The following is a 17,325-nucleotide window of genomic DNA, read 5'->3' as shown; positions in this document are numbered from 1 at the left end:
AATGAATGTGACCAGCACCATCTTGGAACTGGTCACATTCATTGAGTCCATGGATATTTAATGAATAACCTGAACGACCCAATCCCAATTCAGAGAATACGGATCAACACTAAAAGTCAAAAACAAATACAAGAATGTCCAAGATGGGATGGAATTTGTTCAACATGGCATCCTTTTCCTTTTGAAAAAATACTAAAATCCAACAATGAACTTAATAATTGTTCAAATTTTCATCCATTACATTTCTAAATATGAGCAACTGCAATTCTCACTTATTCCAGACACCTGCAAACTAACCTATACGGTCACTAAATCTCTTTCATAATACATGAGTTACTTGGACCTTCCTTCACTAAACTTACAATTTTAAAGTATCTTTTTATTTCACCTGACATTTTCACAACAAAACACAGTTAAGTATAAAACTCTGTTGGTTAAACTCTCTTGACTTTACTCCTCTTCCTCCATATATCCATTCACAGCATTTGATCTAAACACACTGTGACTGATGCTCTTTATAATGCCTCTTCCCTTCCTCATTTTTAGTTGTTCCCAGTGTTTCAATTCCTTCTCTCCATCATTTTCTCTATATAACCCACGTCTTTTATAACCTATTCTACACTTTGTCCGATATTTTCAACTGATTAATTGGTCTTTTTCTCATCTATTAGTTAAGTTCCTTTTCCAACTTATGCTTCTCATTTGGGGAGTCCTTTTAATTCTTGTCTCTAACTGCTAAATGATGGAATACATTTCTGGTTTGTGATCACTATGGCATTCCTTTGTCACCATCACTTTTAATCATTTTTCTACCTTCAAAGCTTATTCCTCGAGTAGCTCACTTGCACAGAAAATTGATGAGGCAAACCCCAGCCATCAGTGTCATCACTGTAATGGTACTACAACTTCACTCACTAAGAAGTGCAAATACTTTGCCAGCTAGGAAAAACACATAAAACCAAGATGACTCCCATGAAGTCAGCAAAATTAATATATCAATGTAAGTTTCCAATGAACTAGATACTGACTAAAATTGGCTTAACCACAAAAGTGCAGTGAAAAATTAATATCCAGCCCTGCACAAAATGTTTATCAACTAGTCAATTAACTTGCAAATGGTAGCATGGTATGGAATAAATCACAATATACTTGATTTTTCAAGAGAAATCTCATAAAACCAACTTTAACATCACCTGTATCACATACTGGACCGTAAATTACTATCAAGTTACAATATACTTTCAGCTGCATTCCAAAGAGTATGACTAAGAAATATAAAGAATAAAACCTCACATACTGATCAATTTACCAAGAGTATACAACATGTTTGAAGAGGGGAAACACTCATTTATTTTCCTTACGTACCATTCAGATAACCCTTCAACATTCAGCAATATAATTCCCAAATTATTAACCAATTACTTTCGACAATGAAAAATAGTGTACAGGATAATACTCACTATTATTCACCATCATTCCATAAGGAAAAAAATACAGGGCTATTCGAGAGGGCAGAGGAATAACTTGGTTTAATACAAAAATCATACAGTAATGCCATAAAGCTACAGACATTCAAGTGCACAGACCAAATCTTCCGATGTGTCAGGTAATCCAATAATGTGATCACAAAAGCATTATATTAAAAACACCTGCCCAAATAACTCACTCTGAAAATGACTGTCTCAGTTTCTATATCACCATACCTGATAGCAGAATGTCTGTTGTTGTCTGAAGCTTTGGAAGTGGCTGGAGAGGTATGGTTGGGGGGTCCTTTGACCGAGGTCAGTGTTATATCGCCGCCACCACTCACAGCGCCCTTCTGTCCCTTCTTGCTGATTCGATGTAGCTCAGGAGTGTAGTCCTGTGGTAACAGGAAATTACCAAATTCAATTTCACACTATTTTGTGGTGAATTAATAATGAAGGTATCTATATACACTATGCCATTCCTTTGATTTGCCATAATCACCAAGGATTTTTTGTTATGTAAGTATTTACTGTAATATTTAGGCATTAACTCAACTGAATCATTACTTTACAAATTATGAAATTAAAACCATATTAATGTATACTTCTAAGTTCTTATAACGTTTAACTTTCACTGAATAGCTCACCCAGACCACTATGACTAATCAAGTGAAGATTACAAAGAAAAAATGCAAAAACATGAAAAGACTGATTACTGTATACTAATATGTCAATCAACAACACCTTTAACTACATTAATAAATATATCAGAGAGTACTTTAAAAAATACTTCAGGGTTTTTCTCACTGCCCTTGGACCATACAATGTTTCTTTTCTCATTTTCTTTAAACAATTTACTCTGTACAGTCAGGTGCGAAAACTTTCAAAGCAGCACAATACATTTAGGAATAATTTAAATCATAGTTCTCTGAAATTGCTTTTGATTAATATACAAGTCAATAATCCATACTAAAGCCAATTAATGCAGAGATGTCACAACAAAGCTACTGAGTGCAGTTACCAGAGAGGCTATACGCTAGCGAAGTTGAACAAGAAGTTATATCTACTACGAGCTAAAAACAGAGTAAAATCATGCATTTAAGAGGATGCGATGTTTAATTTTCACCTTAATTGTTCAGGTTTAATTTAGGGTTAGTACACCTTACCGTAGAAATTTCATCCAGAACATACCACTGAAATTTTCTAAAGGACAGTTAATGATGAAAAAAAGAAAGCCTTATACAATTCTATACTTTACAGCAATAACAATATCAAATAAGGGAACTGCTAGGTGTATCACAACAGCTGAAGAAATATCAAGTGTCAATTAACTTATTAGGATACAAAAACAAGAAATATAACTACAGTATACCCAAAAGGTGAAATACATAATCATTAAAACAGGCTGATAACCTTGCAATTTTACAAACTTAACGAACAATAACCCCATATACTTCCATTTATTCTGGATACAAACATTATTTGTAACTCAACTACTCTGCCTAAGCACCAATGACCGTTCAAAAAGGGGTAGAGACTATAATTATTATTATTATTAGGTAGTATAACCAGACCAATGTGTTAAAATACTTTTCACAAGGCTGGCTAAAGAAGGTGAAAGCAATCCATGGGGACTCCATCTGGCATCTTCCTTAAGCTATACATCAAGATCTTAACATCTCCGAATCCCTATACAGAGGGGGAGTAAGACGACACCTTTTCACCCTCGCCATGGAGACAATAAAAGCAGGAAGAATAAAATATATATCACATTTCAAATGTCTATCTTATCACTGGTAAAAATTAGGTGAAGAGCTACACAAAAACCTCTTCACTGCAGCTAGGATGTTTAATAGTGTCACTGAGCAATACATACCAAAGTGAATTCAAATGAATCCAATATAACACCTCAATACTAGACTCGTGCTCAAATGGGCAGATACTAAGATCCTCAGTGCTGCAACTTAACACAGTTCTTTTTAGCCATGTTGTTATACTCTAGAGTATCCACAGGACAATACACCTCCCACAAAGATGAAAGAAATATCAAATGGGCCGATAATCCACATTGAAGGGACTATCAGCGTACAAAGAACCCCGAGTAAAAGTTTTTTCCAAAACTATATTAACTGTTTGGAGACACTACATAACTATAACATTGCTACTGCTGTTTTGGGTGTCACTACAACAAGTCCTACATAAAGAACTGTGCTTAGCCCTACTGGTCTCACTCCCTGAGAAAGAATTTCGGTTAACTATATAAGTGTTAAGGTATGCTGTCATGTATAAACAGATCTCTCTCTCAAAAACAGACAGAATGGCCTTGCTATGTTCACGCTGTATACAGACATCTCTCGTACATGTATAAACCAACTGGCCTTGCCATATTCAAACGAAGGTCACACAAGGGTTCTCATGCAAAACAGCTGCCTGATAAGAAACAATTTGGTAAATCTTATTCTGTGTTTATGATAATCCTCTTTTAACAAAACAAAAGCCTTCTGTGTCTTGATGGCTCAACATCCAACCTGGGGTAAGATCTCAATTTCAAAATATCTCTTTCAAAAGTGTTTACAAAGCTGAAAACTGATTTGTTTCTCCAATGTCAACAGAATGAGGAAACCCATGTCATAGCCTGGCCCTGGCCTGGTCTGAGGGAGACCAGAAAACAAATGTGATGGAAGAATGTCCCTAAAAATGTTGTGATATAACCTACAACAACTGTGTTAGAACACGAATAACAAACACAGTACCTCAGAAGAAAAATAAATTTAATTAGCTTTTGTTTATGTAATGAATATAAAATTCGTGACAAGAAAGTTGTAGAGAGAGAGAGAATATGCCTTAATGAAGAATGCAGGTAAGTCCATGTAACCTCTGAGCAGTATAATTGGATAGACTGCACAAAAGAATAAAATCTCAATCGCAACTACATTAGTTTGACATCCAATTTGCTGTTACATACTTCCTTTATTCATTAACACAAAGTAGTTTTGATTATACCAGCTGTTATTACCTGGAAAATACTTAAAATATGATGTAACCCTCTTTACTTTGAAGTGTGTTTTACTTACTGACCAAATTAGCAACTGCAAAGGAAAAAGTGAGGTTTCAGACCTTCAAAGATTAAGAAGAAAAATACAATAGGAATTAAATTACCTAGGAGAGAAAGTGTTCTATGCTCTCCAAGTTTGAGGAATTTTTTTTTCATGAAGCAATCTCAGCAACAGAGTTATCACAGAAAACTAAAAACAGGTGTCAAACTTCTAATACACCTTTAGGCAGCTATATTTTATTTAAACTATAGCAACATGCAGATTTTCAGTATAAGAGGGCTAGATGCACTCTATCATAAACCTGAGAGGGTATAAGTCAATTTAAGCAGCCATTGCATATTTACTGTAAAATTATCAAGACCTATTTATACAGAGGAGAATTTAATGAAAGAGAATGAGGCTAAAAGGATTCTCCAGCCACAAAAACAACTGCTGTGACTGTGTCCTCCAATACTGTATCCACATACCTCAAGTTTGTCACTTGCAAACTACCGTAGTGGGTCTTCTAGCCTTACAGCAAAGTGTGTAATCAATATTCTAATGAATGAGCAAATTTTCTTGGAAGTCATGGCAATTAGCAGTGGAAGTGATGAATGATCTTCTAGAAAGGTATAGGCCTTAGAGGATCATTTGAAGTTCAACTTCAGTTTCAGTTCACTTCACCCTGAAAAGCTTTCACTAAAACTTCTTTTGCAAGTGGTGGTGTGACCAACCATCAACTGATAATAAACGATCTGCGAGCTGAACTTCCTCATACACATCTCATGTACAGTTGTAACAGGGTTAACCAAAACAGATAAAGATGATTTGACCATAAAACTCCCATCAACGTTGCTATTTGATGTATGTGCCAATGGTATCATCTAAATGATCAATAACTCCACTCAATAATGGCCTCAGACATTGATCACATGTTGATTTGAAAAAAAGCCAACAGTTCTTGCCAAACACTCATTGAATTTGTCATTGAGATCCATCTTCTAGTTCCTCAAAAGTAGATGAGAACTGACAGCCCACGATACACAACTTTCCACCATGGCATCATTCATAGACTTTATAACCAGCTCACTTCAAATTAATGTTGAAAGAGAAATTCAGCCAAATTGTCTTTCCTTATCAAATATATTCACCCTTAATTTAACTTGTGATTTATTATTTTGAAGAGCAGCACCAACTGGAATACTCTTGGCATAGCTATTGCAGTAAAACTGATAAAAATTAAGGGACTAATTCAAAAGGTTCATTTGCTTATACATTACATCAAAGGATGATCTACTGAGGAAAATGTCATTCTCAATCACTAATTATATCTATCGAACTGTCCCTTCACTCTAAATGTATTGTCAGTCACCAACAAGCAGAGCAATCTTCTAATCCACAACGTGTTCTTCAATATGGAGAAAACAGAACAAACACTATTTTTCTACCACAGACATAAGCACAACCTGGAGAATATGAATACAAGCCACAATTACTACACTTCATTGAATGTAGTGTCTAAAATTTACTCAATCTCATCAAACATTGTAAATATTGGGTTATGTTCTTTCTATCTGGTTAGTTGAAGTACAAACAAAAGGCTACAAACAACCTCCACAAAATCATTGAATATCATGAAGTCACACTGACCAAACAAATAACATTTGAAACACATATGCCCAATAAAACTTACACATGGAAAAATAAAAATCCAGACTTAATAGCACTGGCAAAATCTCTTAAATGTTTTGAGTTACGCAGTGTTGTTTGTATATGACTGTCAGTGGTGATTATTTGAAGCAATCCTAAAGTGAAATGTACAGAAGAAAGAAACAGAGTTGCATGTGTGTAGAAATATTTGTGCCCAAAACTTACACCCTTCAAATGCAATGAAATATAAAATGTTTCCAGTGTTACAGTCCCAGATAAAAAAAAAATAACTAAGTCCCCAAAAATGACTTCACCACACCAGTGGACAGACAAGAAAGTGTGTGCTTGGCATAAGAAAGAAGTAGAAATAACCAGACTATAAAAAGTAATGATGCAAATTTTGCAAATTCAAAGAACAAACAACAAATACATCTAGACTTTATAACTTTATCAACCTACTGTAGTTTTAACCAGTATTAGTACTAACTGAAGTGACAGCAAATCTGCATCAGTATTTGAATGAAGCTTAATCCAAATAAAGAATATTGACAAAACACTCAATTACACTAGCACTGGCTACAGTAAGTTTTCTGGAGGTTTTTTTCAACAGTGAGTTAAACCATGGTTTTAAACCTTGTAGACATTTAGATGCCAGTAACATTGCTTCATACCAAGTACAGAAGATAACAAATGCTGAAAACTGAACAAGTTTTTCTAGTACCAGACAATTTAATGAGAAAGTCATCTCAGCTGGAGCATGACATACCATAAGCAATACACCTTAACACATCTAGCTTCATATATACGTCTTCCAGTACTCAAAAACAAGAGACAAAATTATACTCTATGAAAGAGAGGGAGACAAAGGTTGAAAATGCTAAGAGAATATTATAAGTACTTTACATTATACACAAAAGAGAGCCATATAAGGATGATTACATTATGTGGAAAAGTATTGACAATTAAGGCAATAAAGTAAAATACGCTTTACATTATATAGCACAAGTTTACATACAAAATGAAGTTAAAAACAAATGAAGGGGAAATCTTTTTGGGGCTGCTGAAGGTGATTAAGAACAAGACAAAATAAACTAAGTAATAATGGGTGAATTACTGGCAAGTCATCGCCGACGGTGCGCTGGTTCAGCAAAGTAATCGCTCCTTCGGGTATCTGTCCACCACCGCGCTTGCCTTTGCCACTAATGTCGCGGAATTCCTCAGAATATTCCTGTCCATACATGCATGGGGGCAATAGGTAATAATAGAAAAAGAAAAAACAAAAACAATACAAAGAAAAACATCTTAAATTAAAAGATACTAAGTATGTAGCAGTTTAACGACTGATCGAGATGGTCAAAGCAAAGCAAGTTAAGCTTCTACTACAAATAAGTAAGCATTTATAACATGTTAGTTCACACAGTACATTACAAGGGAGACAACAAGTACTAGGGTAGCTTGCCCTATCTTAGCATTTAAACATTTTTTAAAGCACTTTTTAAATTCTCACATTTACATAGTTGATTCTCTGCTATGAAGCTCTCAACAAAGTATATACCATTAATATCCATGTTCTTAATGTAAACAATTATTTCTTCATCATTTACACAATGCTATGCAGTTGAAACTAAATCTCAGTACCACACTTCACTTCTCAACAGATCTTATGAGCATGACAGGAATATCACTAAATTCATAAACAACTAGCAATGACATGACAGGTGTGGACTGCAATTGCATGTTAGCCAATCTAATGCTCACCAATGACAAACCCACATTAGTATTAACATCAACATTCAGTACAACTACAATGACCTATTTACAAGATCCATCAAAGCATGCAAACTGCTGTTAAGCATGGTGAAATTTTGGTTGCACTCAACATTTTTTCATTTCTCAAAGGATCCAATCACTGCAGCTACAATCTTCGACACTTGTCTATCCCATAACAAATGGCAGGTAACTTGAGCACACAATGTGTCATACTTTAGTGACCATATCAACAGCAATCAACTCCCCATTTTCCGAGCACAAACCATTACATGATCGTCAAAACTATCAGCGATAATGTCGCATATGATAAAGATTGGGCAAGCTCAAACATTCACCATAATATTTTAAATATTGTTTCAAGTATTAGTCTACGGTACTACATAAACAGTTTTACTTCAAAATGAATCAGTTTAGTTTAAGAAATCTACACCATGCATTTCTGGGTACAAATTAAGCCTCAAACAATAAATGGCAAGAAGATAAAGTGATGCAAAAAATCTCGCTTGTAATCTATCTCCATGCGATTAATAATACTTACATTATAAGAGTGCATAGTGCAGTGCAAAATAAGCACACCATCTAAACTTTAAAGGGAGGCATATTTATGCATTTGCTGATGAAATATTACTGACCGGGCAGAAGTTACAAGGAGAAAAATTCTAATACAAAAATATTTAGCTTATTTATTAAGGGCAATATCAACACTTGAATGAACTTGCTCTTAAGATATTTAAGAAATAAATGATAATTAATAAAACTGTAAATTGTACTTTGCTCCATGAATACTAAGTTGAATTATACTATTTTGAATTAAAATACAGCTTGAATGAATAAAAACAATACATTTTACTTAAGAGGTTCTTATTCAGGAGAAATGCAAATTATAAAAGCCCACGTTCAGTAATAGAGGAATTCTCTCCTCCATCAACTTTAGTAAATAGAGCAATAGATCCAATCTGAGGAATTCTGATATACTTGACACTGACATACAAACCATGTTATACTATGAATTATATACATTTACCTCTAAACCGTGAAAGTACCTTACTGTTATTGCTTTCTTTGTTATTACACAACCCTCAAGCTGAATAACTTTCAACTCACTGACTATAAATAGTTCATACACTGTATAACTGGATATTTTACTTGTTAAACAAAAACGTTACATATGAAATGCCTTCATTAAAATGAAACGTGTTTTCTATACTAACCCATTAATCATAGCTTCATTACGTGCAACAGTCCTACAGCCACACCAACTTGCTAAATCCTGATAGATGTGATCCACAGTACATGCTTTGCCTTCCCTCTAGGCACGTTCCTTCTGTGCCAAAATCTCAACAACAGAGAGTGCAGAGAAGGGAGGACAACACTATGTGTTCTGATTACTAGACTACTTTGAAAAAAATGCTTTTTGATGCATAAACATAATTCTTTAAAAATCCGATCTGTCACTGACCTAATATGATGCCCAATGTTCACTTTTTAAAAGCTTCATGGTATCCTCATATGAGTCTGCTTATTTTGACCCATGGTAATGAAGTGAATTTATATGAAATCATTCATATGAATTGAATGGGCCATAAATAACTAATTGGAAACTTATTAGCCTTAAGCTCAGTGAGTAAAAGACTTTTAGGATAATTTCATAACATGTATGTGAGCGTGTCATCCTCTTTCCATTATTGTTTGTTTTAAATAGGTTCACCTTAAGGTGTGCCCAGTTAGCCTGGATCATGAGGGTTAATCTTAAATAACCTGCATAGAAATTTGGGTGGGAAGATAAGGAAAGTGAAGACAAAGGACAGCAAGAGCAAAGTCTATCCTCTCATTTATGTCAAGCTAGACCCCAGAGTTGTAGAGCAAAACTTGTATTATCAATGGCAGAGAGCTCAAATGGAGACAAAACATCCTAGTTCTCATGCACTTTTTAATCTTGAGCTGGGAGAGGTCATCCTGTGAAACATCCAAGTAAGCAGAAGAGACCACCTCACAGCGCCAATAAGAAGCAGTATTCTGCGTGGCTTGGATATTCCTTTCCCAGTACAAAGGAAAAGGTGAAAAGGGGAAAGGTCTGAAGCCCTGAGTACACTGAAGACATAACTTAGTTGCTTTGATTGGGTAAAGGAAACTTACTGCTGGCAATGTCACAGCAGCTATCTTGGTCACTTCTGATTAGGTAGACAATGCTGAAGATAATGCAGAGACCAAGGGCATCCCAGGTTGTGGAAAAGGGAAGATGAGAGGCATTGAAGAAGATCAAGGATCCATCAACAACTTGTCCACAGAGAAACCAACAACAGCCTTACACATCATGAAATACAGAACACCCTCTTTAAACAATGCACAAAAGATGCATAAGCAGATCTCTGAACTTCAACAAGGGTGCAGGAGTGAATACAAAAGCTGTAAGACAAGTAGGCAGTACGGCACTAGATGTTGATGGCGGAGGTGGCAAAGAAGCAGGAGTCCTTCCTGGGGGTTGATCAGTGAGGCTCCAGGGAAAGGAATTTCCATAGAGGCAAGTCTTTCACCAACAGAAAACAAATGGAAGTGGACACATCTGACAGAAACCACTAAAGAATGGAACATTTCAAAAACAATGGACATGTCTTCTATGGGAAGCATTACTGCCCGCTACACCCAGTACACTTTTTAAATAAGGTCCTTTTTCTCAGAACATAAATGAACTACAAGCACATCCCTCTAGACCCTCATATTATTAAATTTCTCACAAAAGGATGGCAAATGGCTAGAAACACAAAGGTTAAAAAATATAAGCACTTGCTGAGCAGAAATGACTACTAAGACATTGGAAAGAAAAATGAAAACAGTTCACAAGATGAGCAATAATAATAAAACACTGACTGAACAATAATGAAGTACTAAAAACCATATATATATATTAAAATCAGCAATAAAACTCAAAAGGAAAAACCATATTTAAATGTGTAGAACAGAAAGCAAAACCAAGGCAACCTTTTACTGAGAATGGCAAGACAAAGCCACTACATAATAAAAAGATACAATCACAGAATTCCAAACTAAAACTAACACTGAATAGAATCCAAGTCTGGGATAAAATGTCCTAATCTCAAGTGAAGAATAAACAATCCCCAGACAGAGAAATGAAGGAAACTGCTTATGCACAGAAAAAGAACAAGTAATAACAGAAACCTTGAGAACCCAGAAGGCAAAAAAGCACTTTCAAAACATGTATATTCACCTACCGCTGTAAAACATCATCCTAATGGAGAAAACATCATGTAAAACCTTATGGCACAATGCAAAAAAGATCCTATATTAAGGAACAGCAGCCTGAAGTACACCTGCACACAACAAAGCTGCATGGAAGATTGCTCCCTAGTGGGGGAGTAGTGTGTGGTCTTGGCTTGTACAATGGGTCCTCATCTTCCAGAATTTAGCAAGCTTGGGCAGCTGACGAGCCATTGCATGGAATAAGGCTACTTAAGATTAATAGGTTCATAATCAACAAACCTCTATTTATTAACAGGCTGGCGACAAACACAAATCTAATCTCTCCACATTGATTGACTAAGTCACAAACTTCAGAGGTACAAAAATATAATGACATCTCAAAGCACAGTTTTTCTTTTAACGTAATGCTAAGTTCCCAAGAATTTTGCTCTACTTTCAATGGAGAGTCTCAAAATTAATCTAGCATGCCCTGAATTACCGATCATAATTTTGTAGAACACTTGAAATTTCACAGGCCTCAATTGTATCTATTGCTTGTGCCTCTCTCGCTCTCTCTCTCTTGCTCACTCTCCTGAAGCTAAAATAAAACAAAAGCTAAAACAAAAAGCACGCCATAATAAAGTAATGACATACCTCAAACGAGGGCCAATTCATTGGCATATTGACACCATGATTATTGCTCCACCATTTAAGATCTTTCTCATAGTCAGCATTTGCTACAGTATGGTTGAATTCCTCATAGATTCGTGGCAAACTGAAATGTAATGACAATAAATTTTAATCATTTGACCAGCAGGAACAAAAATGAAAAGTACATCTGGACAAGCTTCCAGAATGTTTCCAAATTTCCATCAACTTATTCATCTACTGGAACAGAAGACATAAAATTGTATTTACTGGATATTGACCTTCTTGTTAAACTGTTTACAGCTGACTACGAATTGTAGTCAAAACTAATACAGTACTGCACATATTCTAGAGTATGCATGATGCAAATATGAACCACTAATCAAAGAAAATATTATACAACTGAAGAAACTCAAGGAAAATAATGAAATGCTACGGCTTGAAATTAACTAATATAACCAAAGGCAAAATAAGACTACTCTATCCCTTCAACATCTGATTTCTAATTACTGTGCAAATTCTCAAGCTTAATTCAACCTATTATTAAGAAATGAGAACAGTAATAATGTCCGAGTTTCAGTTCCTGTACAACTACCAAAACAATATCTTAATTTTTGTTTACTAATTGGTGACGATAAGACAACCTTCTTAACATTATAAAAATAAACATTATTGAAAATTACGTGCTTTTACCTTGGGTCATTGGAAATATTGAGACACTTGTGAGTTGCAAAGAGCATATCCTTAAAGAACATTAGTCTCTTTGATTCTGCCTCTTGTGCTTTCTCAAACACATGTGTCATTTCCTGCAAGAGTAAGAATATAATCACTACAGCTCTAATAAATCCCATCATTCATTTTATTCAGAAAAATACTAATAACACCAGTGGAAAATTTACAAAAAAAATTGGTATATTAGCCAAGTACAAAATCAATACAAGTATTACATTAACGATCCTAGTCAATTAGTAACTAAGACTTCATAACCGTTTAAAACTGACCCCAAAAATTGATAGAAATTACTTCTCATGATACTACAGAATGAAAGTAACTTCAGAAAATTAAACAGACACCGTTATAGGTTAAGGTGTCCTTTACCTAATGGCTTTCAGAAGCATGACTACCATCTGTGTATGTAGGTAACAGACTTCAGCTTTGAACTTATGTTTAATGTCAATTTCATACAACAATTTTTAGATTTATCAATAAACATTCTTTTCCATACTAAACTAAGCTTTACTGTAAACCCCAAACTTCAGAAACATTTTAGCTACCATCACTGTACAATCTTGGATACATTTATACATACTATACACCTATCTTTGTAAATATAAGCCCCTAAAAATTAGCCATATATACAGTATATATAATTTATTTTGAAATTTATTTTTTCATTCATACAGTATTCATCCACAGATCTTTAAATACCCATTTTATTTTACAACACAGGCAGTCTAACCCTAAATCAACCTTAGTTCTTTTCTTGCACTGAATGAACTACAACAAAACAAAAACGACATACTGACCTCTATATATTTTGGGTTATAATCAGATATATCTCGCAGAGCAGCATCATATTTTTCTCGACCTCTTGACACTTCTTCGCTGGCTTTAGATACCCTGTCACGCAGTTTTTTAACCTAGAGTAAAAGAAAAGGTATTAAAACCATTTCCTAACGAAAAAATTGTTGAGAAAAGCAACGTAAACAATAATGTATATTTCAGGCTATTTCATGATACTTGAAAGTTTTTTTTCAAAATAAAACTGCTTCAAAAGAAAGCTTTTTGCTGCTTAAAAAGGCTTATAATAAGAGGCTATGATAATTCGCCAGACAACTGATACCATACCAGCAGTTATCAAGTGACAGAATCCAAGTTCCCAAAACAAATTGGAGCTCAGTACGAAGATATAAGAAGCTCAAAACTAGCATATTTATAACAGAGTACATAAATACAGTACAGCAAAATATTTTTTGCTAGGAAATTCCTACTTCCAAGCAATGTACTAATACCAATCTCAAATTTTACTTGTAATTGTATTTTAAACCACAACACTTCCTGCAAAATTTCAATGGGAAAACACCAGGTGAACTTTTAAATACTGATTCAAGCTACCCACTTATATTACACACACATAAAATTAGGAAAGACAATGAACTAACACCAATTGTTGACTTCCTTTAAGGGCATGTTGAACTATAAACCTGCATTAATCATTGTTTATAGTAAAAATTCAATCCTTGAGCCACCTCAAAATTTGAGGGGTTCCTAAGTGAAAATATCAGCAGATTTATCTTCGAAATCCAATTTCAAGAGCAACTGATAAAACCTTCAAAGTTTTTGTTGAACAAAAACTGAGGGGATAAAAGAATGTTACACAGGTACTGTAAATTTTTTTGTATAATTTTTTCATAATCTCCTTATTTCATACTCTGTGAAACAGTAAAATAAATTTGGTAAAGAATCTTAGATGAAGTCACTCACGAGTAGCTGCTGACAAAGTATCGTACGTCAAGCCAACTACCAAATCATGGCCTCGGAAACAATATAAGGCTACCTTACACAGAACCATGCACTGCTAAACAAAATCTTGGGTATTAATTGTAAAAATTATAATAGTGAAACAAAGAATGTGACTTTTTAATAATAAAACAAAATAAAAAATTAAAAGTTAAATTTTCAAAAAACAAATTATTTCAAATTTCTCTTGGCTAACATGAATCAAATGTACAGCCTTTAACCTGAGAATATCATATTCTATCATACCATATGAGTGTTCTTGGTACAGACAACAATAAAGTGAATCAATTCGAATAGATAGGGAGCAAAATAAAAGGTTGTCTAATGGAAAACTAAAAGGAACACCTGAGCTAAAATTTTCCGGACAGACAAACTGATCGTCAATCCTTCATTCCGTGTCAAGTCAGATTAGGAAAATCAAAATCAAAAGATAGAAGTATACCAATATCACAACCATAATGCAGTACATCGTCATTGCTTACAAGAGATTGCAACTGGAAATGAGACTGAAGCATCAAGGAAAACATACGACTTGCACTAAAAATAAAACTCTACCTCATTCCTCTGTAAATGAACACATAAGGCAACTTCATCAAAAAGAAAGAGAACACCAAAACAATACAGTTAAAAAAACACGTAATCCATGGTAACCTACTGAGTGATTTTTGGTAAACCAAAACCATTTTAAATTACATGTACTTTGAAAACTGTGGGACAAAAATGAATCCCGTATACTAGAAAGGTTTTTCAAAACACACTTACTGTATTCCTGAATGAATGCTCTACTTACAATGTTGCAAAATTAGTATGTTGAGGATATAGTAAAATACTGTGGGAGAGTTAACAATTGATTCTAAAGCAAAACAGTGTGTATTGAAAACTACCAATTACTGTGGCAACCAGAGAAAAGTGTATTATTACACATTCCACACTCATCTCTAAAAGTAAGAACTGGCAATGAAGCCTACATTTTACTTTAGTTAAGAAAATTTTTCATTCTGCTGCAAGTACTGTATAGTACCTTACTTATTTACAAGCCGTAAGAATTCTACAAAAGCATTTCTAAGGAAAAAATCAATCATGAAATGTCAGCACCATTTAATAGTTATACAACTCACACCTAAATTCCTACAAAAAAAAAAAAAAAAAAAAAAAATAACACATGCAAACTGTAGTCAATGAAAGAGTTCTGAACAAAGAAACAAAGCTACATTGATCAATATCAATAACAAAAAGAAAAAATTGACATCATGCACTGTCTTCACTAAAATCATTCATCCCTTTGAATTAACAGTAATGGTTTAATTTCTTTCCACCTTCAAAATGCATTTATTTACAATACAAAATTATGCAAAGTCCAAAGCTAATGAAGATGTACTGTATTCAGTATCTAATTCAAAACTAAACGTTTCAAAATAAATTTCAAACGTCAGAAGTTGAAATACCATCTGTTTGGGAGAAACCAAGTAAAAACATATTATGCAAACAAATTAACACAAAACAATTAAAAATGGAAACCGTCCAACCAAATACAGTAGTTATTAGAGGTGGGCAAAAAGTACAAGCATTGCAAACAGGAACAGAAGAGAACTCTATTCCTTGCATTATCATATCAGCATTCATGCACACTAGTAAGCCTTATTTACACATAGTTTCCAGAATAAAATTAGGATGTAATGCTGGGAATCAGCAACTCAATTTAAGTTAAAATCATAGGAGAATAATTAATAGTTTGTGGGAAATACTTTTAAAAGAAAGTTACGATGAATTTGGGAATTTGTCACCAACTAAACTGCATACTTTAGTAGTTTTTATCACAGGGATTCTATATGTACATTCCTGAACAATACACATAAGTTGCCTACAAAATGATTGCGCTTAAAACCAACAAGCCCGCTAAATGATTAGTAGGTGCATGGATGATGCTACTATCAGTTATATTTCTCATATCCGAAACATTTTAAGAGAATAACTCATAAATTTTCTTAGTACAGTACAATGCTGTACTGTAAAAAAAGATGTTTTATCAGCAAAGGACATATTTTAGCAATTCGTATCAATTACATGCATACAATAAATCTGTAATCACACAATAAAATTGTTCATAACCTACAATGATATATTCTGGAAACTAGTTACTCCACTTTAATAAGATTCACTAAATATCTCATCAACGTCTCAATCATCTGCCATTACTAAATGCAGTGGTGAGCAGTAAAAATACAGGACTGGTTAACAGACAAAATATTCATCGATCTATGAAAAGGAAACCCACACAAAAATGTGTAAAACACACACAAAAATTTTGCATTTCAACATAAGACTATCTACAGCTAATGAAAATTCCTCTGCACATCTGAGTCTGTGATGAGATATTCAATACCCAGAACAAATTCTTAATCGATGTTTATGGTAATGCTTCCTATATTCCTTACTGAGGAGCAAATTTGCAGGTTATCTACAGAAATAGGTGAAATAATGATTTAAACAACAACAATTTAACATTTTAAAAAAGGCTCAGTAATATGTGATTTCTATGAAAGATTTTCATTTTTCAATACCTTTGTTGAAATTTACTTTCAATACCTTTACTGAAATTTACCCGAACAAAAAAGGAAGTTCCAAATGCAATCCTTTTATTTACTGGAGAAAAATCCAAGAATCCCTCAAATAAGGTACAGATACATCCCCTGAACTTCAATATCTTTACTTTACATAAACAGGACTGCCAAGACTGAGCTTTCAAATACAAAACTTTGGGTTCTAACCACTAAACAAGTTTAAGAACTCCGTCTGGGCCATTCACACATTAATATGGTGATGGAAAACCAGCATGAATGTCGTAGTTGGAAGAATAAGAGTGAGGTTTCATTCACAAAAATAAAAGAGTGAGATACCATTCACTCACACAACATTTCATTCATACCTTCATATTGTTGTGCTGTTCACACCAGAGGGGGGAAAAGAATAGCAATTTATTCTAAGGTTCTCTTTTGCAGAAGCTAGTGTTGTGCTGTTTAGATTAGGTAAAGAGCACT

The 17,325-nt window shown here is 34.1% G+C and overlaps 1 protein-coding gene across 44 annotated transcripts in view; it reads right to left on the bottom strand.

Moving 5' to 3' along the window:
* The window catches only part of Synd (protein kinase C and casein kinase substrate in neurons protein Synd), a 266,290-nt gene that overhangs the window by 10,817 nt on the left and 238,148 nt on the right, over nucleotides 1-17,325 (bottom strand). For 19 of the 44 annotated variants that reach the window (XM_067131591.1, XM_067131600.1, XM_067131597.1 and 16 more), the window contains 4 exons: nucleotides 13,294-13,407; nucleotides 12,461-12,573; nucleotides 11,774-11,894; nucleotides 1,704-1,861 (listed from right to left, as the gene is read on the bottom strand). In XM_067131591.1, coding sequence (XP_066987692.1) covers nucleotides 1,704-1,861; nucleotides 11,774-11,894; nucleotides 12,461-12,573; nucleotides 13,294-13,407 — 506 coding nt within the window. Of the gene's footprint in view, nucleotides 1-1,703; nucleotides 1,862-7,265; nucleotides 7,380-11,773; nucleotides 11,895-12,460; nucleotides 12,574-13,293; nucleotides 13,408-17,213; nucleotides 17,229-17,325 lie in introns of all 44 variants that reach the window. The other 25 variants (XM_067131573.1, XM_067131581.1, XM_067131572.1 and 22 more) reach the window with 3 other exon arrangements.

Source organism: Macrobrachium rosenbergii, chromosome 30, assembly GCF_040412425.1.
Source record: "Macrobrachium rosenbergii isolate ZJJX-2024 chromosome 30, ASM4041242v1, whole genome shotgun sequence".
NCBI classification, from domain to species: domain Eukaryota; kingdom Metazoa; phylum Arthropoda; class Malacostraca; order Decapoda; family Palaemonidae; genus Macrobrachium; species Macrobrachium rosenbergii.
The sequence above is the reverse complement of the archived record's forward strand: the minus strand, read 5'-3'. Positions and strand labels throughout refer to the sequence as shown.